Source organism: Xyrauchen texanus, chromosome 30 (genome assembly GCF_025860055.1).
Source record: "Xyrauchen texanus isolate HMW12.3.18 chromosome 30, RBS_HiC_50CHRs, whole genome shotgun sequence".
NCBI classification, from domain to species: domain Eukaryota; kingdom Metazoa; phylum Chordata; class Actinopteri; order Cypriniformes; family Catostomidae; genus Xyrauchen; species Xyrauchen texanus.
The window spans coordinates 35,704,617-35,723,753 of NC_068305.1; the positions used below are offsets into that span (position 1 = coordinate 35,704,617).

The 19,137-nt window shown below is 36.8% G+C and overlaps 1 protein-coding gene across 5 annotated transcripts in view; it reads left to right on the plus strand.

Moving 5' to 3' along the window:
• LOC127623821 (DNA (cytosine-5)-methyltransferase 3A-like) overlaps positions 1–14,083 on the plus strand; it is a 65,792-nt gene extending 51,709 nt beyond the window's left edge. For 4 of the 5 annotated variants that reach the window (XM_052098361.1, XM_052098360.1, XM_052098362.1 and 1 more), the window contains 11 exons: positions 1,906–1,985; positions 2,085–2,197; positions 2,315–2,498; positions 3,421–3,505; positions 3,586–3,731; positions 3,820–3,910; positions 4,109–4,257; positions 5,295–5,380; positions 5,464–5,533; positions 6,531–6,649; positions 8,552–14,083. In XM_052098361.1, the coding sequence (XP_051954321.1) occupies positions 1,906–1,985; positions 2,085–2,197; positions 2,315–2,498; positions 3,421–3,505; positions 3,586–3,731; positions 3,820–3,910; positions 4,109–4,257; positions 5,295–5,380; positions 5,464–5,533; positions 6,531–6,649; positions 8,552–8,687 (1,259 nt within the window). In that variant the 3' untranslated portion in view covers positions 8,688–14,083. Of the gene's footprint in view, positions 1–1,905; positions 1,986–2,084; positions 2,198–2,314; positions 2,499–3,420; positions 3,506–3,585; positions 3,732–3,819; positions 3,911–4,108; positions 4,258–5,294; positions 5,381–5,463; positions 5,534–6,530; positions 6,654–8,551 lie in introns of those variants that run through there. The other variant, XM_052098365.1, reaches the window with a different exon arrangement.
• The last annotated feature ends 5,054 nt before the right edge of the window (positions 14,084–19,137 follow it).

Sequence of the window (19,137 nt, forward strand, 5' to 3'; positions counted from 1 at the left end):
CCTGTGCTGAAGTTAATTGTGCTGCTAATTATAAGTGAAATGTTAATGCCGAGTTTCGGTCTGAGTGTTGTTCCCGTTTTCTTGTTTTATTTGTTGTTCTTCTATGTTTTAATAAATGTGTGTTATTCATATTCACCTTGTTTCTTTCATTTGATTTGACATTATGGATTTATGGCCAAGAAAATTTTTCTTTAAAAGTATTAACCAGACAAAAGTTATTTGACATTCGCTGGTCTGGGTTTATCTTAAACTGCCGCTTCAGTGTATACAAGAGCTATGTGACAATGAGCAAGATTTTCTGAGACTCTACAACTACTAATAATTAATTAATAAAGGCTATTTTCTTGTAGCCTACAACATAAAATATTTTAATCTAAATGTACAGTGTAAGACATGTAAAAAAAAAGACAAGAAGCTAACAATGTCAAGATCAATATTTGTGTAGCCTGCCTGACAACCCTAATATGTAACAATTTTCATGTAATATTCACCTTTTTTTTGCCAATGTGTGAACGGCTTGTAACGCAACTTAAAAATCTAGCCCTTCCTGGACTTTCTAGTTTGCCTATTAAAGCCCGTAGACAAAAGTCCGGCTCCCAGCACAATACCAACTCCTACACAAACTCAGAAAAAAAAAACCCATTATCTTCTGAATCCAGTCTAGCTAAGCGGGAACGTGGTCTTGGTCGAGCGGAAACTAGAGTGAACATCGGCAGGGCATTTAATTACTGGAGGGAAATTCGTTGGGTTTTGGGGAACAAAACTGACTCTGAATTTGCGTTCTTGTTATTGGACAGGTAAGCTTACATAACTGCAAAGCATGTGAAATATAGTGCCATAAGGATTGATCTGTGTAATTTTAGCTAACTTGATCTTGCCTGCTAATGCTAAGGAATTGCTAGCTACCTTGCTTTGTAACTTTCAAATAATTTCAAAGATTTTCTCTTTAAACTAAAAGTCAGGAAATGTTGTACAACATATGACATACAAAACAATAGTGCAACATAACAGTGCAGTGCAACAGTAAACTGTTTGGCAGTATGTAGCTGTATGTGTATGTCAGTATGCTATTTTAGCTGATAAGTAGTTTTAGTTTAGTCTCAAAGTTTGTAGTAAAACAATCAGAACTGTATAATTTTAATCATGCTAGCTCATCTGTCAGCATGATGCCGGTGAATTACGTTCAGCCTCTTTGTACGTTACGTCATAGTTTTGGATGCTCGCTCGCATCCCTATGTAGTATGCAACAGGTAGCTGGCTGCATTTCACTTAATGGCCACAGGTGTCATTAATAACAAGGGTTTCTGAATCTTACGTACTGCACCTTTAATTCTCAGGTTCCTATATAAAACATTGCATTCATTGCCACGTTTGTGCATCTGAAAAAGTATGTAGCGAAACTGTTTGTGGGCAATTAGCACAAAAGCATGAATATAGATACATACCTCCATACCTCCATACTACCATACATGCAGATGTATACTTCAGAACACATCTGGAGATAATATGCTATCTGTCCACTTTTTGACATACTATTTTCTACATATTATGATTTGAGATGAACTAATCCTAATCTTGCATACTTTATAGTACAGATAATATACAAAATGGGATCCAGCCTAGAAGTATTCAAAATGGAACACTAATATACCACATACTATGTAATGCTTTTTGTATGTGTAGCTTTATAGGACCAAGTACCCTGTGCAGTATGCTCTGTTAATGCAATTTTGGCTAATGTAGTATGTCACCCGGCTATTATATGCATTCAGAACATTTGCAAACTGTGCGCTGTATCGTGCATACTGCAGAAATATGGGATGAAATAATTTTGAGACTAATTTCATCCCATACAGAAAATGGTAACATACTGAGACTCTGTGTGATAATGTTATTTGTATACAGATGTCTGTATTTCCTGTGGAAGTCTGAACGTGTCACTTGAACACCCTCTTTTTGTTGGAGCCATGTGCCAGGGCTGCAAGGTAAACACACACACACACTTTTCTAACTGCCAGTCAATGTTGAATGCTGATTGCTTCTAAAGATATAATGACACAGGAACTGTTTAAATACCTCTACAGAACTGTTTCCTGGAGTGTGCATATCAGTACGATGATGACGGATATCAGTCGTACTGCACCATCTGCTGTGGGGGAAGAGAGGTGCTCATGTGTGGAAACAACAACTGCTGCAGGTGTGTGTGTGTTTCTGTGTCTGTCTAAAAACATATTGATAAGCATCAGCATTGATCTATTATATGATTTTGCTAAATTATATTAAATTGTGTGTGTGTGTGTGTGTGTGTGTGTAGGTGTTTCTGTGTGGAGTGTGTGGATCTGCTTGTGGGCTCTGGTTCAGCACAGACAGCGATTCGTGAAGACCCCTGGAACTGTTACATGTGCTGCAGCAAAAATGTGTTCGGCCTACTGAGACGGAGAGATGACTGGACCTCACGCCTGCAGCATTTCTTCGCCAACAACCATGACCAGGACTTTGTGAGTTTATCTAGTGTGTGTCTATATGATGCCATTTACACCTGTTACTAAGATCTGTCTTAAAGTGCTCGAAGAGAGCCATTACTGGCTACCGGCAATGATACGAAAATAACGTCACTGTAGCGGCAGCTATTCTTGCATTTACAGTATATCATACAGTACCATATGTATATATAATAATAAACCCCTGCAGATAGAGTCCAGACATCAGACAATTCTCAGTCTAGACAAGTTGTTCTTCATTACCAGTTTAGTTCATGGACATGGAAAAAGAAAAAAAAAAACATCCATTTAAAACGCTTTGAAACCTGCAGACTTTGACCTCTGAGTCATCGATATAGTATCAATTAAGGTTGCATAGTTTATTAAATTAAGATTGAAATCCCAAAATGGCCTTGTGTGATTACTAAACCACAAAAGGCTACTTTTGAAGTGAGGGAGCGCCGCCATCTAGCAGGTGTGTGCGGCAATATCAGATGATAGATGTTTATTATATTACAATTCAAATCGCAACGTTTGTCAAAATGATCGCTTCCCAAATGTCTATAGTCCAACTAAGCTGTATACATGCTAGACGAAGTCAAGCTACAATTTAGGTTGCACTATCTAAGTCTGTTAGTCCGACTAAGCAAAATCATACTAGTACAATTTCAGCTGGACTTTACATGATGTTTTAAAAAGACAAATTATTGCTTTAGTCCGACTGAAATGAAACTTTTAAAGTGCATGTAAACATACAGTACTGACTTATCTAATAGTGTGAATGGGTTCAAATTTGTCGTCACTCGTTATCATTTTAATCCCAAATGTGAGCAAAACGGACACACGCAACAAAAAACAAACAATCAATCAAGATGCATGAAGTAACCCAGTGTAAATGCTGATATCTATTCCTATCTGTCTTTCTTAATCTCCCTCTCAGGAGCCTCCAAAGTTGTATCCTCCAGTAGCAGCAGAGAAGAGACAGTCAATCAGAGTGCTCTCTTTATTTGATGGCATCGCTACAGGTGAGATCACACCTGTGTGTGAAAGCAGAGATGTTGCTAGTGTTTGAGTACTGGTAGTAATCGATATGTGTGTGTCTCAGGGCTGCTGGTGTTGAAGGATCTGGGCATACAGGTAGAGCGGTATGTGGCGTCAGAGGTGTGTGAAGACTCCATCACAGTTGGGATGGTGCGACACCAGGGACGAATTACGTATGTGGGAGACGTCAGAAACGTCACACGCAAACATGTGAGTGTCTTTCTCTTTCGCTCTCTGTTCTCTTGAACGCACTTTTGATATCCCTCTCTCTTTTTTGTTTTGTGTGATGTCTCTGTAGATTCAGGAGTGGGGACCGTTTGATCTTGTGATTGGTGGAAGTCCTTGTAACGATCTGTCTATTGTCAACCCGGCCAGGAAAGGACTATATGGTGCGACACATGCTGTAGTGCTTTTATTTGTAAAAGAAGTAACACATTATTTCATATAGATGGGGAAATACATTGGCTGCAGTGTGCCAAAAATAGTATCCGTCAATAGTATCTTTCCGTTCCAACATAGACCGTTACATCTGTTTGTGTGTGTCGATGCACGTGTTCTCACAGGTTTTGTCTTTGTGTGATGTACAGAGGGCACAGGTCGTCTGTTTTTTGAGTTTTACCGGCTGCTTCATGAAGCTCGGCCCAAAGACGGAGACAACAGACCGTTCTTCTGGCTGTTTGAAAATGTTGTTGCTATGGGAGTCAGTGACAAAAGAGACATTTCACGCTTTCTAGAGGTGTGTGCACAATTACACATACACAACTTACACATTAACCCAACAATAAACAAATTTTTTTACAGATATTTATTAAAATACATAATGCTCAAAGTGAATAAACATGTGGTCATCGGTGACGCCCTCTTGTGGTTGCATATATAACACAGTCTGTATACACACGTGGTCCCAAAAGTATTTGGACACTTAAGCCACACTTAAAGGTGCAGTATGTAAAAATGTGCACGTAATATTCGCCTTTTTTTGCCAATGTGTGAACGGTTTGTAACGCAACTTAAAAAATTAGCCCTTCCCGGACTTTCTAGGTTGCCTATTAAATCTGTTCTGGGTTTCTGATGAAGCAGCCTCCGAAGGGCACCTCGAGAAGAGAACAATTATGCTATTCATGCTGTAAGATCACGTCAGACAGCATTTCCATTAAGAATTATTTAAAAAAGTGAGTTCCAACTTTATATTTTGAAGTCCACACATTGTTCTGTAACATGCTAATACTGTGGAGTGTGATAAGGGACTGTCTGAAAAGTCCACACATAAAACTAAAACTAAGGATTTTTTTTATTAAAAAAACAGAAGGCTCAATATAAATGTTCAATAAGATGTTAAAAATTACACAAATCTGGCAATGTATGAATACAGTCACTGAATTATTATGACAAGAATTACAGGTGAAGGAGAAAAATAAATAATTAAAATAGTGAGTGAAATTGTTTTTTTTAAACGTATGTATTTATGTATACATCGAAGAAATAAAAATAATTATATTTTTTGATACATTGTCAGCATATAAGAAATGATATATACTTTTTATTATGAATCATTAAAAAGCATGTGTTGCTAAAAATGTGAAGAATGTGATAAGGGACCATCTGAATATATTTCTTGGTATTATTCATCTTCAATATAGTATTACTGACCGGTGCTGCTCCTTATATGCATATTACACATGTCTGAGTAGTGCACCTACTCCCTACACCCATACTTTTGGAGCAACTGTATTTATTTATGAATTCACATTCACTGTTTCTGTGTTTGTTCAGTGTAATCCAGTCATGATTGATGCTAAGGAAGTGTCTGCTGCTCACAGAGCTCGATACTTCTGGGGCAACTTACCTGGAATGAACAGGTACAACTGCTGCTGAAATCCACAACACTACAACAATTGTCCTTAATTGACATATGAAGTAAAAAACTCTCTTTGTCTCTCAGGCCGCTAACTGCCATGGCAAATGACAAGCTTGACCTACAAGACTGTCTTGAACATGGACGCACAGCCAAGGTGGGTGGATTTGGTCATGTGTGTTTACGTACTATATTTTGGAGACAAGTTATTCTGCTATGTTATTTCCATGAAACAATCTGTACTTTTTACTTTGAAGATGGACAGCAGTTCTGATTAGTGGTCGACAGACATGGGTTTTACAGTGACCAAAGCCAATACCAAGATCTAGAGAGCAGGATGGCCAATAGAACCGCAGATAAACATAATACAATTTACCAACTGCAAATCAGATGTACACTCAAATTTTTTTAAGTTAAACAAACACTTATTTTATGCAATATTTTCGCAAATTTGCATAAACTTAAAAAAAGAAAAAACCTTGAAAACAATATTGTAACACGGTTAAGGATGGGCAAGGAGGAGGCGAGAACCGGCTTGTCAATATAAATTATAATTTAATTAAACTCAAACCAAAAGCACAAACATAAACACACATGACGGACATGCCAGGTAATTCTCTCTCTCTCGAACCATCGTCACCGGCCTCCTTTATCCCTCGCGCGCCTCATCAGGCCGATTGGGGACCGGGCGCGCGATATTCCGACCCCGCCCCCCTCCGCTCCACAAATATGTTGACTATCTATTGACAAAACTGTTAGTAGATTTTGAAACCGACACAAGGAGAAGTTAACACTTCTGTTAATCGGCCAAGTGTACATTGAACCGACCAATGCAGATAATTGCAAAATGGCCAAATGTTGGCCGATTTATCGGCTTGGCCAATATATCTGTCTGTCACTAATTCTGATCACATATCAGTCTAAACATTTTTCACCAATTCCACCATTCAAGTAGTCTGCTTTGTGATTATTTGAAGTGTTTTTCCCTCTATAAACAGAGATTTATAGCTTTACATGTCAATCAAATGGTCTCCTCTCGTTGTGGGTGGTTCTTGGTCAGAATACGCTGCAATGTTGACCAGACTTTATGCTGATAGTCATAGCTTTTGGTGGCCAACATGGGAGCAATTCACTTGTTTGACATTCCTTTTCAGTTTGGCAAAGTGCGAACCATCACGACTCGTTCAAACTCCATAAAACAGGGCAAAGATGAGCACTACCCCGTCTACATGAATAATAAAGAGGATATCCTGTGGTGCACAGAGATGGAGAGGTGAGCAATGTTATGACAGGAACTTTCTTCTAATGCTTTTTTAATTGTATTTCCTATTGAACAGGAGATTGGGTTAGGACATATTGAAGGGCCAATCTCTTTTTTTTAAACAGCCATTTGGCTTTAGTTTACACCACAGCTGTGAACAATGATTTGCTACTTGCTGTTACAAGATGAAGGCAGGTGATATTATTTAGGGTTGACATAAAGAGCAGCTGTCGGGTTCCGGAAGTAAAAATCTCATTCATTTTCTCCTCAGGCGAATAGATTTTTAATGATAACATGCAAACGTTTTAAAACAGACCCACTGTGAGCTCCAAGGATGTTAACCGATGATATATGTTTCTGTTCTTTCATCCTATTTTTGAATTGTGTTTAAATGCTGAATTTCTGGTAAAGAGAAAGATCCACCAATCAGAGAATCGCAGTTAAAAAAAGTGCACCAAAAGAGCTCTGCAGCAACCACCCACTTCCATGATGCACTGTGAATGACGCAACCTAGGCGCTTTCCCTACACTCTCAATCTAATTATATATTTGAATATTTTGCAATAAAATCAAAATGTATTGTTTCAATACTTGTATTCAACAACTTTAAATCAATAGTTACATTTTTTTCCACTGTTTTTCATTTGATTACATCGTTTGCGATGGTACATGGGATTGTAGTTTATTCCCTCACTAAAGACATTAAGTACATAGTCTTGCACTTGTAATTTTTTGTCCAATTTTCACAACCTAGTTTCATAGAATGAACGTTACAATAACTACATTTTTGCTAATTGACTTTTACATGCCGCATTATGTTTCGCCACAGTTTCCTGGTGAAATGAACTCTAGAGGCGCTACAATAACTGTGCATTTGATTCACTTTCTCACAAATCACGACTGCAATGGCTGATAATGACATTACTGACACTTTTACTATAACGACAATTGAAAAATGACACATTTGAATGCTTGTATTACAGAGTCACCTACATTTACACACTTATTCCAATGTGATTAACTTCTGCTGTTGCTCAACTGATAAAGTGTTGGGCTTTGAACTCTGTAATTCAAGCCCAGCAAAACACGCATTTGACATGCGAGACTAAAGTGTCACAGAAGGCACACGAAATGACGTGGTTGCCTTAGAAAATTTGCTTTTAATGTTGGATTAACTTTTTCCACACTATCGGTTTTGTTTAGGAATTGGTTAAGGGTAAGGATGTCTGCTTTGTTCACCTCTCATTTGCATTCACAACATTATTGCTTAAATTTAGGTTCAAGTTTTAGGTCAGGGAGATACAGTATTACTCATTAAAACCTCCATCTAATATTCCCCTTAAAAACCTCGTCTGATTAAGACAACATTCCACTCGCTTTTGGTGCCCCCTCCTGGACATTTCACTTGCAAACTGCAGCCAAACATCTGATGAAGTTCATGAGATCAGGCTGTGTTTTCGAATACTTTTTTGCTTCAGTTCAAAGTGTTATTGTTAATAATAATGTTGTGATTCACCTCATAGCTAGTTGGTTTAGTTTTGGCTTAGAACTCTTTTATGAAGGAGTATGAAATCCCATAATTCTTCAAAAACCAAGATGGCTGAAAAGTGGGTGGGCACTGTTGCACTCTGTTGGCATTCTAGAGAGCATTTTATTGGACAAAAATGTGGATATGCCCCTGAGTGTAAGATGAGTCATTATACATTTTGGTCTGTTTTCTCAGACGACTATAAACTTTCAAATTTTAGATCTGCTTAAAGATTACTTTGTCAATTTTTAGGTGTACACCTTACTAGCATATAGATCATCTCAAAGCGATCAGACATGGACTAATTTTGATTTCATGGGGTCTTTGAAGAGGACTCAAGTGTAAAAATATCCATTAAATCTTCTGCTGTGTGTTTGTGTGTTCCAGAGTTTTCGGCTTTCCCATTCATTACACAGACGTCTCCAACATGAGTCGTCTCGCCAGGCAAAGGCTTCTGGGAAGGTCATGGAGCGTGCCTGTCATTCGCCACCTCTTCGCTCCACTGAAGGATTACTTTGCCTGAGTCTGACACTCCGCCCTCCAAATGTCATTATGTCCCTCCCCTTCCTTATATACATATCCAAAAATCTCCACCCTCTTGTGTTCCTGTTGCTAGTGGCCTGTGAACAGCTGGTGCTATTCTGATATTAACCCACTAGACAGCCACACTTCAGCTATTTATTTGAAGAAATAACTGAGTCCACATTTTTATCTCTTATTTTATCTTTTTTTGTATTTTCTTGTCCGTTGTTTCAGGGTTTTGTTTTTTTGATGTCATGTTCCACCTCTGATGACTCTTTCTCTCTCTCACACACAACTGACTGAAAATCGCTAGTTAGGTAGGTAGGTTAGCCCTGTTCCCTGATGTTAAATCTAACGTTGCACTGTGTCCTAACCAGGAATGACGACAATTTTCAAAATTACATTTTCTGTCCTCACTTAAAGCGAAATCTTGCTGCGAAGCAACAAGCCAGTCAGAACTTATTTGATGTTTAAAATACGGGTGAATCTCATGAAATCTGTCATGAAAATATCAAACACAGTTTTTCTTTATGACAATGAAGCCTCCTTTTAGGAACATTACATTTTAGCATTGTGACTATTTAATGACAATTAAACACATTTTTCTTGTTCTTGTTACCTTAATGCAAAAATGTAATAATTTACAAATTGCAAGGTATTTTTTTATGTCATTTTAGTATTTGTTACTGTCTAATTTATGCATATTTTAATACTAAAAGTGTGTACAGTATTTCTGGGTCACATTTCAGCTTAAAATCAAAGGAAAAAATAAGACATTATATTTTTTATAAAGACGATGAAGCCTCTTTTTAGGAAGATACTTTGCATTTTGACATTATTTTCATGACAATTTAACCAAATTCTCAGTACTATTATGTGGGATAAAAATCTCATTATTGTTACCAAAATGTGAAATAAATTTTTATTTTTATTTTTTTTTATTATGTAAATTGCAAAGGATTCCTCATGGTAGAATTTGTTCTACTGCATTTATGTTGATAAAAAAAATCTAATATAATTAATAAATAAAATAAATAAATTAACATTAAAAATAATTATATTCACTAGTACTTTAATTGCAATAAAGTACAAAAGAAAACTGTAAAAATGACTAATGCGAATCTAATGATGAGAATCGGCATTTAAAAACTGAAAACGTACAACATCCAGATGTGTTGCAATAATGAGAATTTGGGGGGAAATGTGTGTCTTAATGGTCCTATGGTTCCAAATATAATTTTGTATTTTTTCTATTGATTTTGGTGGAATATAACATATATAACAATTTAACTTGTTCATGAAATTCACCCATTCAGCTATGTGGATTTGATTTTGGACCAATGAGATTTAACTATTAGAAACCAAGGGGAAAATTGTCATCACGGCTGGTTAGGATAACAGATCTCAGATCAACATTTAAGAGATGTGATTCATCGTGCTTTATTGTGTCATTATTAGGAAACGGTATAGAACATGTACACAAACATTCATTTTCACACATACATGAGAGAGAGAAGATGTGCATGAAGAATCAACAGTTCACTGTTTACTGATGATTGTACGGTACTACTAAACTACAGTAACTATTCATTCTAAAATCAACTAACTCAACTATGGTGCTCTCTCTCTCTCTCTCTCTCTCTCTCTCTCTCTCTCTCTCTCTCTCTCTCTCAGCAATACCAACGCAACATATGAGGCCTTACTGTTGGGAGCCTATAGTGCACATACATTGAGAGAGCTCTATTACACACTCATTCTCATCCTCTCACACTGGAAATTTAAAGGGGTAGTTGACACAAAAAATGTAAAATTTGTATCATTTATTCACTCTTCCTGTATGTTCGCTGTTGTCTTGATGCAATATTCCTCCATCAAACAGACGGCAAAATCAAACCTTCCACATATAGACACAGCTGGATTGATTTCCATAGGATTCTCCAAAATCTTGCTGTTTTTAGGGAATACTTATCCAGATACCACCACTTCAACTGTACTTCAGCGTGTGTGTGTGTGTGTGTTCAGTGAGGTATCAGGGATGTTGTTGCATGTTTCTACTGTTGGTGCGTTAACTCGATAGTGCTGCGGATATTCCATGGTGCACACTCATGGTGCTTTGCTCTCTTTCCCACTCTTTCCTAACTTGTGTTCTGCTTTTGGTTCAGTTTGGCAATGTTCACACTGCAGTTCAATGTGGCCCAAATCTGATGTTTTAACATAACACCTGAAAGCCATTTATTGCACACAAAAAAAAGCTGTTGAAGACACAAAAGCGCTGATTGCATGTAAGCTGTGTGCTATTTTCTACATTATACATGCAGCTCGGTAAGTAAGCAGCTTACTACACACCAACTTAATGTAGCTGGTGTACGTAAATAACAAACTTGGCATCTGAGGACAGCTTTGCATTTTTTGTTCTTTGTTGATTTGCTTTATATCCTGATGTCCCACAGTTGCACATTACACGTCCATTGTGACCTGCCGCAGCATTTTGCTGCAATAGTGGGGTTACATGTGCGCGCTTTATAAACTATAAGCTGCTTATACGTTTACTTGACCACTTAAGGCGCATTCTCTGGGAGAAACCAAGGTGTGTTTTAACTACTTTCTCTTAACGTGTATCTTAAAAGCGTGAACAACATCGCAACATTTTTTATTTGAGCAGAAAATCGGATTTGAGCACTTTGGATTGCGGGTGTGAACATCGACTCTCTCGCTGAACTGTGAATAAGGATCAGATCAGTGTTGGGTCCACATTCTAATCTTTACAATTCTAGCAATCTGATAGTTTGGTGTATTCTGTGTTCCTCTCTCTGGATTCTGGGAAAGTGGCCCATCTGTGTGATGTCATAAAAGGTGGTCACATGGTGCTCCCAGAATTCCACAACACTGTGGTAGGCGGGGCATCTTTTGCAGCCTGATCTCATAAAAAACGTGGCTGTGGCTACATTTTTATTAAATAGCAATACGTGGTTCATTACATGTATCACGGCGGTTCCGGTGTGAAATGTCCACTGTGTGGCGCTAAAAGAGAGTTAAATATTCTCCCAAACAGATGAGGTTAAGGTTAATACTCTATAGAGTTTAAAACCAACAAAACCGACCTCCCAATCTTAAACATGGTTAAAAAAAACTAAACAAATGCAAGATGAAAAACATTCTTTGCATCACAAGTGTAATTTGATCGCACTTGTACGAGCTTGTACAAGTTAAACAAACCTTGCCTTGCAAGTCATGTGCCATAGTAAAAGTGTTTAGGTGTCATAAGAGAGCATTGTTTGAAAAACAGAGCGAAAAGTAAGTGTTTATGAACTGATAATCTGCCGTTTTACTCATGATTTGTGCAAAAGGCAATAGAAGTCGTTGTTGTAGCACCACTAGGGTTCATTTCACCAGGAAACTGCTGCAGTATGTGCCACGTTAAAAACATTTAGTAAAAATGTAGGCAAATTAATTTGATTCTGTGACATTTTTGCTCTTTTGATGTGATTTCACTCATGAATTTCACATAAACTGGATTACTCTACAACTCTACAAACCATACTGTTTTATAATCCTTTTTCCAATCTGAAGTGAACAAGACTCTGGTGCTGACAGAGATGCTCGAAAATTGAATGTTTTTGTATGGATTTGTATAATTGGGCCTCGCTAGAGTGGAAGAGTGTATAAAGACCACAATTCTTTTGTTTTTGTTCTGTTTATGTAATCAAACAGGCACATTGGTTGTTATATTATTTGAGTATTGATCATTGCATTGGAAAATATGCATTGAACGCAAGTTAACCAGCTCATTACCTGAATATTGTATGCTTTTATTTGAAGTTTTTCATCTCAATGCAGATTCAAACCTTAATGGTTATATGGCATATGTTGAAATATGCTTTTGGCCCACTGCTTGTTGTAACTCTTTGATTTAGCTCATGTTGAGAAGCTGACTTTATGGGAAAACATAATGCCATTTGGACATTTAGGAGTTCAGATTTTTGCTTGCCAGTAGTTCAGAATTGAAAACGTAATTTACAGTATATATAATTAACAGAAATTCATGATTGCACAATTCGAACGCAAAATTCTAAAAAAAATGTTTTTATATATTTTGACTAGATTGAATATTCTTTATGCTACCAGTAAGAGTATTGTATTATCAGCTTTGTTAAGCACGTTTTATCATGTTTAAATCCATTTCCAAGAATTACATCTCAGATCTGGGGCTGGATATGACTTACAGACACAATGCTGCCAATTTTTGGAGCCATACCACATGTGCATAGTTTGTATGGTTTTGAAGATAATTGGTGATGTAATTCATTGCTATTAAAATACATTTTGCTTTGAAAACACATTTTAATTTTACCCCCCACCCCCCAATATTATGTAGAGGGAGAACTAGTGGTGCTTGCACGCAAGCCAGCAAAGGTTTAGCTGCTGGGTCCAGTTCATGACGGTTGATAAGGAACATATAATAGCAACAGACTCCTTCAGCAGATTCGTTGTGGCACTGTGCTAGGTCGAACCGCTCGTAGCCTTATAGTCTTTTTGTGTTTGTTTGGTGAAGGCTGGTAAGTCCTGTAATGCAACGTGAGGTTTGGTTGTAATTAGTCAAGATTTCAGTGGTAAATGAATTGTAGATAAGTTTGCCTTTTTTAGCATTTTATTAAATTTTGTGTGCTGGGTGTTTTTAAATTCGTATAGAGTAATTCTGACGTAATTATTGGCTTGTGTATGATTATATGCATGCTGTTATAATAATGGGGTGTGGTCAAAGGCGGAGCTGTGAGCCAGTGATATCGAGGGACGTGTCCAATTAATGCAATGAGCAGAGAATTCTTTTGTATTTATGAACTTTGGGAAGATGATTGACAGGTGATACATTTGAGAGTGAACCGATAACATGGTGGGTTCTTGTGCAAAGTTATTTTAGGAATAAAATCTTTAAAGAAAGACAGTGAAGGCGTTTCAAAAAGGTGCTATACAATTTTATTCTTAAATAATAAATGATAAAATAATGATGTGAATCTATATCGTTGGCATTTAAGATTTGACTGGTCTTGACAATGACTGTTTTATGTTGTGTAGTCTTGAAAAAGCACTATTATTTTACTCTTTTATGAATATATTTGCAAAGCCATTTTAACTTTGTACTTGATGAAAATGTAAAAGTAACAACAACAAAAAAAAAGAATAAAAATGTACAGATTCATGTGTTTTAGTCTATAGACATTACTGTAGTATGTGCCTCTCAGTAAGAAAAATGTTTGCTGGATTCACATGCTGCCTTCAAGTCACATTGGAATGATCATACGGGACAAGTGCATCTGAACGGCACCACAATATCGTAATTACCAGTGTGATTTTCTCCAAGCCCTTTTAATGTCAATTAAAGAATCATGGTAGAAGAAATTTGGTTTGGATCATAATTAAGATTTTACTTAATTAAACTACATTTCCAGAGAATAATAAAATACATAAAGCATCGATTAAACATGAGGGCTGAAATGATTAGTAATAAAAAATTGGCAACAAATATTTTCTTTGTCGAGTAGTTGTTTGATCTCATTTAACGTAACATAAACTCTAACGATGACGCGTGAGAGCAGCACTGCAGTTCGCGCCTGACTGAGGAGAGGGAGAATTACACAGCGTACAGTCCAGATGCACTCTAAACTTTCACAGCTTCAGGTGATGTAGGTCGCAAAATATGAGGGAATTATATGTACCGATCTAAGGGGGAAAGATTGAAACCGTATCCGGATGATGCACACTCTTTTCCGGAGATGCTCATCCCTCGAGTGCGCACGCTTGCTGCAGCTAGATTATAACGTGATTGCTCGCAACTTATTATATATCTGTATATGTGTCACTGTGCATTTCATATTGTGAAGAAAATTGTCAATACGCAGCTTCGCATTAATAAGAGAGATTTTGTTTTTTGTGAGTTAAAGATGGATGGAAGTGAATGGAAAGGTGAGAGATGTGTAGTCTTTGCCCCATTATATACACTGCAACAAAATACACCTTTGTTTTGGCTTGCTTGTCAATATAAATATCTAAAACTCCTTTAAAACAACATGTGTTTTCTTTAGCAGCTAGACTGCAGAATAAAAAAATTGTTATCTGAGAATGCTGAATCTAATATTAAAAATACAAATATTTGTATAGATCTTGAATAGAAGTATATTTTGTCTTTTCTGTACTCGCAGAAGTATAACCAAGTGAAATAAAATACACGTATATTTAAGACAAATTCTATTAAAGCAAGTCTAAACACCTTATATGTTGTTTCTCAAGTAAATGTATTTGGTTTTAAGGATTTTTAGGCCATAAATGGAAAACAAGACAAAAACAATTGATAACAATAGGATATTTTTGCAGTGAATTTCTTTACTGAATTAAACTTAATAAAAGTTTTTCCCTTTAATTCAGTGAATGTCATTTAGAGGTATTTTTTAAAAGATGTTGTTCTCTTTATAGTTAGTAAGCATGGTTAATACAACCTTTTAAGTTTGAGCACAAGCTGAATAATCGGTTAACAGCTAATGATTAATCGTTGCATAATCGGTGAATAGTCGAATAATCATTCTAATATTCGTTATATTAATCGTTTATCAAAATAATTGTTAGTTGCAGCCCTTTTAAACACCAAATGTCCATAATTTGCTGTTTGTCATTTTGATGCACTGGCTCTAAAAAGCTTACAATCTTTATCGGGAGGTGAAAAGAAGGAGGTGTCAACATGTCCAACATTTTCATGTACATCACCTCGTAATACAACCTCCGAACTCCTAAGTAGGAATTTTCCAGAGGACTTGAAGGCAGCAATATTGTACACTGTTACTTAAAGGAATATTCTGGGTTCATTTGTGGCATAAATGTTGGTTACCACAAAATATATTTCAACTCGTCCCTCCATTAAAAGCAGCAAAGAGCTGGGTTACAGTGAGGCAATTACAATGGAAGTGAATGTGGACAATGAAAGTGTGAGTATAGACACAAAACAGTGAGTATTTTAACGTTTACGGATTGGCCCCATTCACTTCCATTGTAATTGCCTCGCTGTAACCTTGAGTTTTGCTTTTTAAAAGTCAAGGACAGGTTGAAATTAATTATTGTGGAAATCAATGTTATGCTACAACAGCTGTCGATTGAGCTTAACTTGTATTGAACCTGGAATGTTCCTTTAACTGCTTGGAAGTGATGGCAAAACTACATTACCCAACATTCCTTTCTACAAATTCCATCCATGTGCTCTTGCTATGGTCAGACTTTTATGTTGTTTTTTTTATATATATATATGATTGTTGTTGCCTCAATATTTATTGCATACAATCTCGTCAATCGTGTTCAGGTCATTTGTGTTACAGGTCTCTCTCTCATACTACTAGCATTCTACTTTCTGAATACCCCAGTACTGTATAATGCCTCCTTTTTTTAAATAGTTAAGTGAAACAGTAGGCATTATTATACAATAAATGTCTCAAACAGTAGTAAGCTATGCTGCTTTGTTGTCGCATTGATTCAGAGAGTGGCATTCAGAACATAAATTCATTCTTTCTTCATCCACTTAAACACATTAAGTCACATTCTCTCTCTGTGGCTGAAGTTCTGTTGTGTTTTGATGGTTTTTGGGGTGTGATAGTAGCAGTTCATCCTTTCATAACTCCCTGAGTGGAAGGAAAGACAGCTGAACACAATGGCTCCTGTGCACTTGTGCTAGGGAAAACTTGAATTAAATGTACTGTTTTTGTGCTAAAATCATCCTAGTCCTGTCTTTCTTGCGTTAAAAGGTAAGTTCACCCAAAAATAAATGGTCTGCACTTATATAGCGCCTTTTTAAGCTTAAGCAGTATTCAAAGCACTTTACACTGCATCTCATTCACCCATTCACACACCAAAGACAGTAGAGCTGCCATGCAAGGCGCAAGCCCAATCTTCAAACCTGAACCCCATTGAAAACCTCTGGAATGTGATCAAGAGGAAGATGGATGGCCACAAGCCATCAAACAAATCCAAGCTGCTTGAATTTTTGCGCCCGGTGTGGCATAAAGTCACCCAACAGTAATGTGAAAGACTATCACTGACGATATCACAAAATATTAGAATAAAGAATTTATAATACAGAAATGTATTTCTGAAAAGTAGGCTTTGTTAATTTATGCACTCAATACTTGGTCGGAGCTGCTTTTGCACGAATTACTGCATCAATGCGGCGTGGCGTGGAGGCAATCAGCCTGTGGCAGTGCTGAGGTGTTATGCAGGTTGCTTTGATAGCTGCCTTCAGCTCGTCTGTATTGTTGGGTCTGTCGCTCATTTTCCTCTTGACAAACCCCAAAGATTCTCTATCGGGCTGGTCAGTCAAGCACAGTAAAACCATGCTCAGCAAACCAGTTACTTGTAGTTTTGGCACTGTGGGCAGGTGTCAAGTACTGCTGGAAAAGGAAATTAGCATCTCCATAAAGCTTGTCAGCAGATGGAAGCATGAAGTGCTTTTCCACAATATTCAAATTGTTTTAGATGCACCTGTGATGCTCTAAATGACAATCGTTTTATTTGGTTGAAATGTTGTCAGTAATTCATAGAATAAAAAAAAAATAATAATAATCATTTTACTCAAGCACACCTATAAATAATAAATCCAGAGAAACTGATCATTTTGCAGTGGTCTCTTAGTTCTTTTTACAGAGCTGTACATATACAGATAGCAACAGAGAACAATGGATGGGAATCACTGAGGTCTAACCAGGAGTGACTCTGTAAGATTGGTTATATTAGTCAAATTGCACCTTTAACTCGTTAGGGGGTAGAGTTGGCTACCCAACACACTCACAGCGAAATCGTCAGGATTCGTACGACTTTTCTCTAATTTGCTAAGTCGTATGATTCGAACAATTCGAAAGTGTGCTTAATGCAATTTCTGATAGTTTGAATGACAAAAGATATAGAATAAAAATGGGTGCACGCCACATTCCAACGCATGACGCAATGAGCAGTGAGTTATAATCGCCCAGCAAAACGGAAGCCTTTGTGACATTTCTGCCTCACTAACTCAATCAAAATCACGGTTAATGGATTGTATTTCCGTTTAGAGATAAACACTAGGGACGTGTTTGAGTTTCATTTCTCACAAACAACCCGTCACTCCACATTCACTACCAGTCCGAGAAACATATTCGTCTTAAAAATGTGGATTTTCTTGGCTATTTGGATGATCTATTTCGTGGATGGTAAATATTATGTTTTTTTAGACTAAAATGTGTGTGTGTATTATATATATAATTATTTTATTCGAAGTAGGCGTAATTACCAACGTTAAATCTGGTTTAAAATATTGATATAAGGATAGAACAATATATTTATATTAGCCTAAACATGTTTAATTATTTGAAAAATAATACGTTTTTTTTTATTCACAGTAAAAACTATTAACGAGTGTCGTTTGGTTCTTCATGCGGTGTCCACAGCCGTGTGTCAGCTGTACCTGGCGCTGTTACCTGTGCGCAATGCCACTTTACACTTCGCCAAAGCTGCGTGGCATTTTTTAATCACAATTATTTGCATTATAGAAAAGTCTAGCAGTCGAGAAGATACTTGCTTAGAGGGTTTTAAGAACAGCACTAAACATCATTTTGAGGGACTGTGTTTATGTTGGGAATCAGTTCTACACCTGTTGGCAGTCGTGTCGACTCTGTGTGTCGGTGTCAGACACTTCCTGCAGGGGGTGCTGTTTCTCCTTTTGTCGACGATGAGGTGGGTGCAACAGATGCTGCTCTTTAAAGATGTGGATGAATGGACCAAAGAACTGAAGAGAAATAGTGAAGAATCACAGAAACAGAGAGAACAAGTGGAAGAATACCTGTCGGAGTATTGTCAGGAGCTGATCACGTCGCTGACGCCGCAGATGAGGAAAAATCACGCAAAAAACAAATGAGATTTCCCGTAGCCTCTCAAAACAAAATTGGCTAATCATCCAGAATTGAATTAGACCACGCCCTCTACATCAAACCCCGCCTTCCAAAGGGGCCGTTCGAATATGACAGAACGCAGGTGTCTCTATACTTGCTTGTTTTGATATATATATATATATATATATATATATATATATATATATATATCAAATCAAAACAAGCAAGTAATATATATATATATATAATTGTGTAGGTATTACAACATGGTAATTACCTGGTACTTCATTTTGTTTATATACATACCAAATATCCCATAACATGTTTATGTAACGTTTATTGTAATCCTATCTTTTAAAATGACATTATTATTTCATATTTTATTGTCATGTGTTTTGTTAAAAAAATAAATTGTGTGTGTGTGGGGGGTAGGTAATGGAATATGCATGCTGTAATCAATATTTTATTATAATGATTTCATACAAAAATATATATTTTAAACAACACAGATTAAAAAAAATATTTCATTTATGCAGTTATTTTATTATCAACATT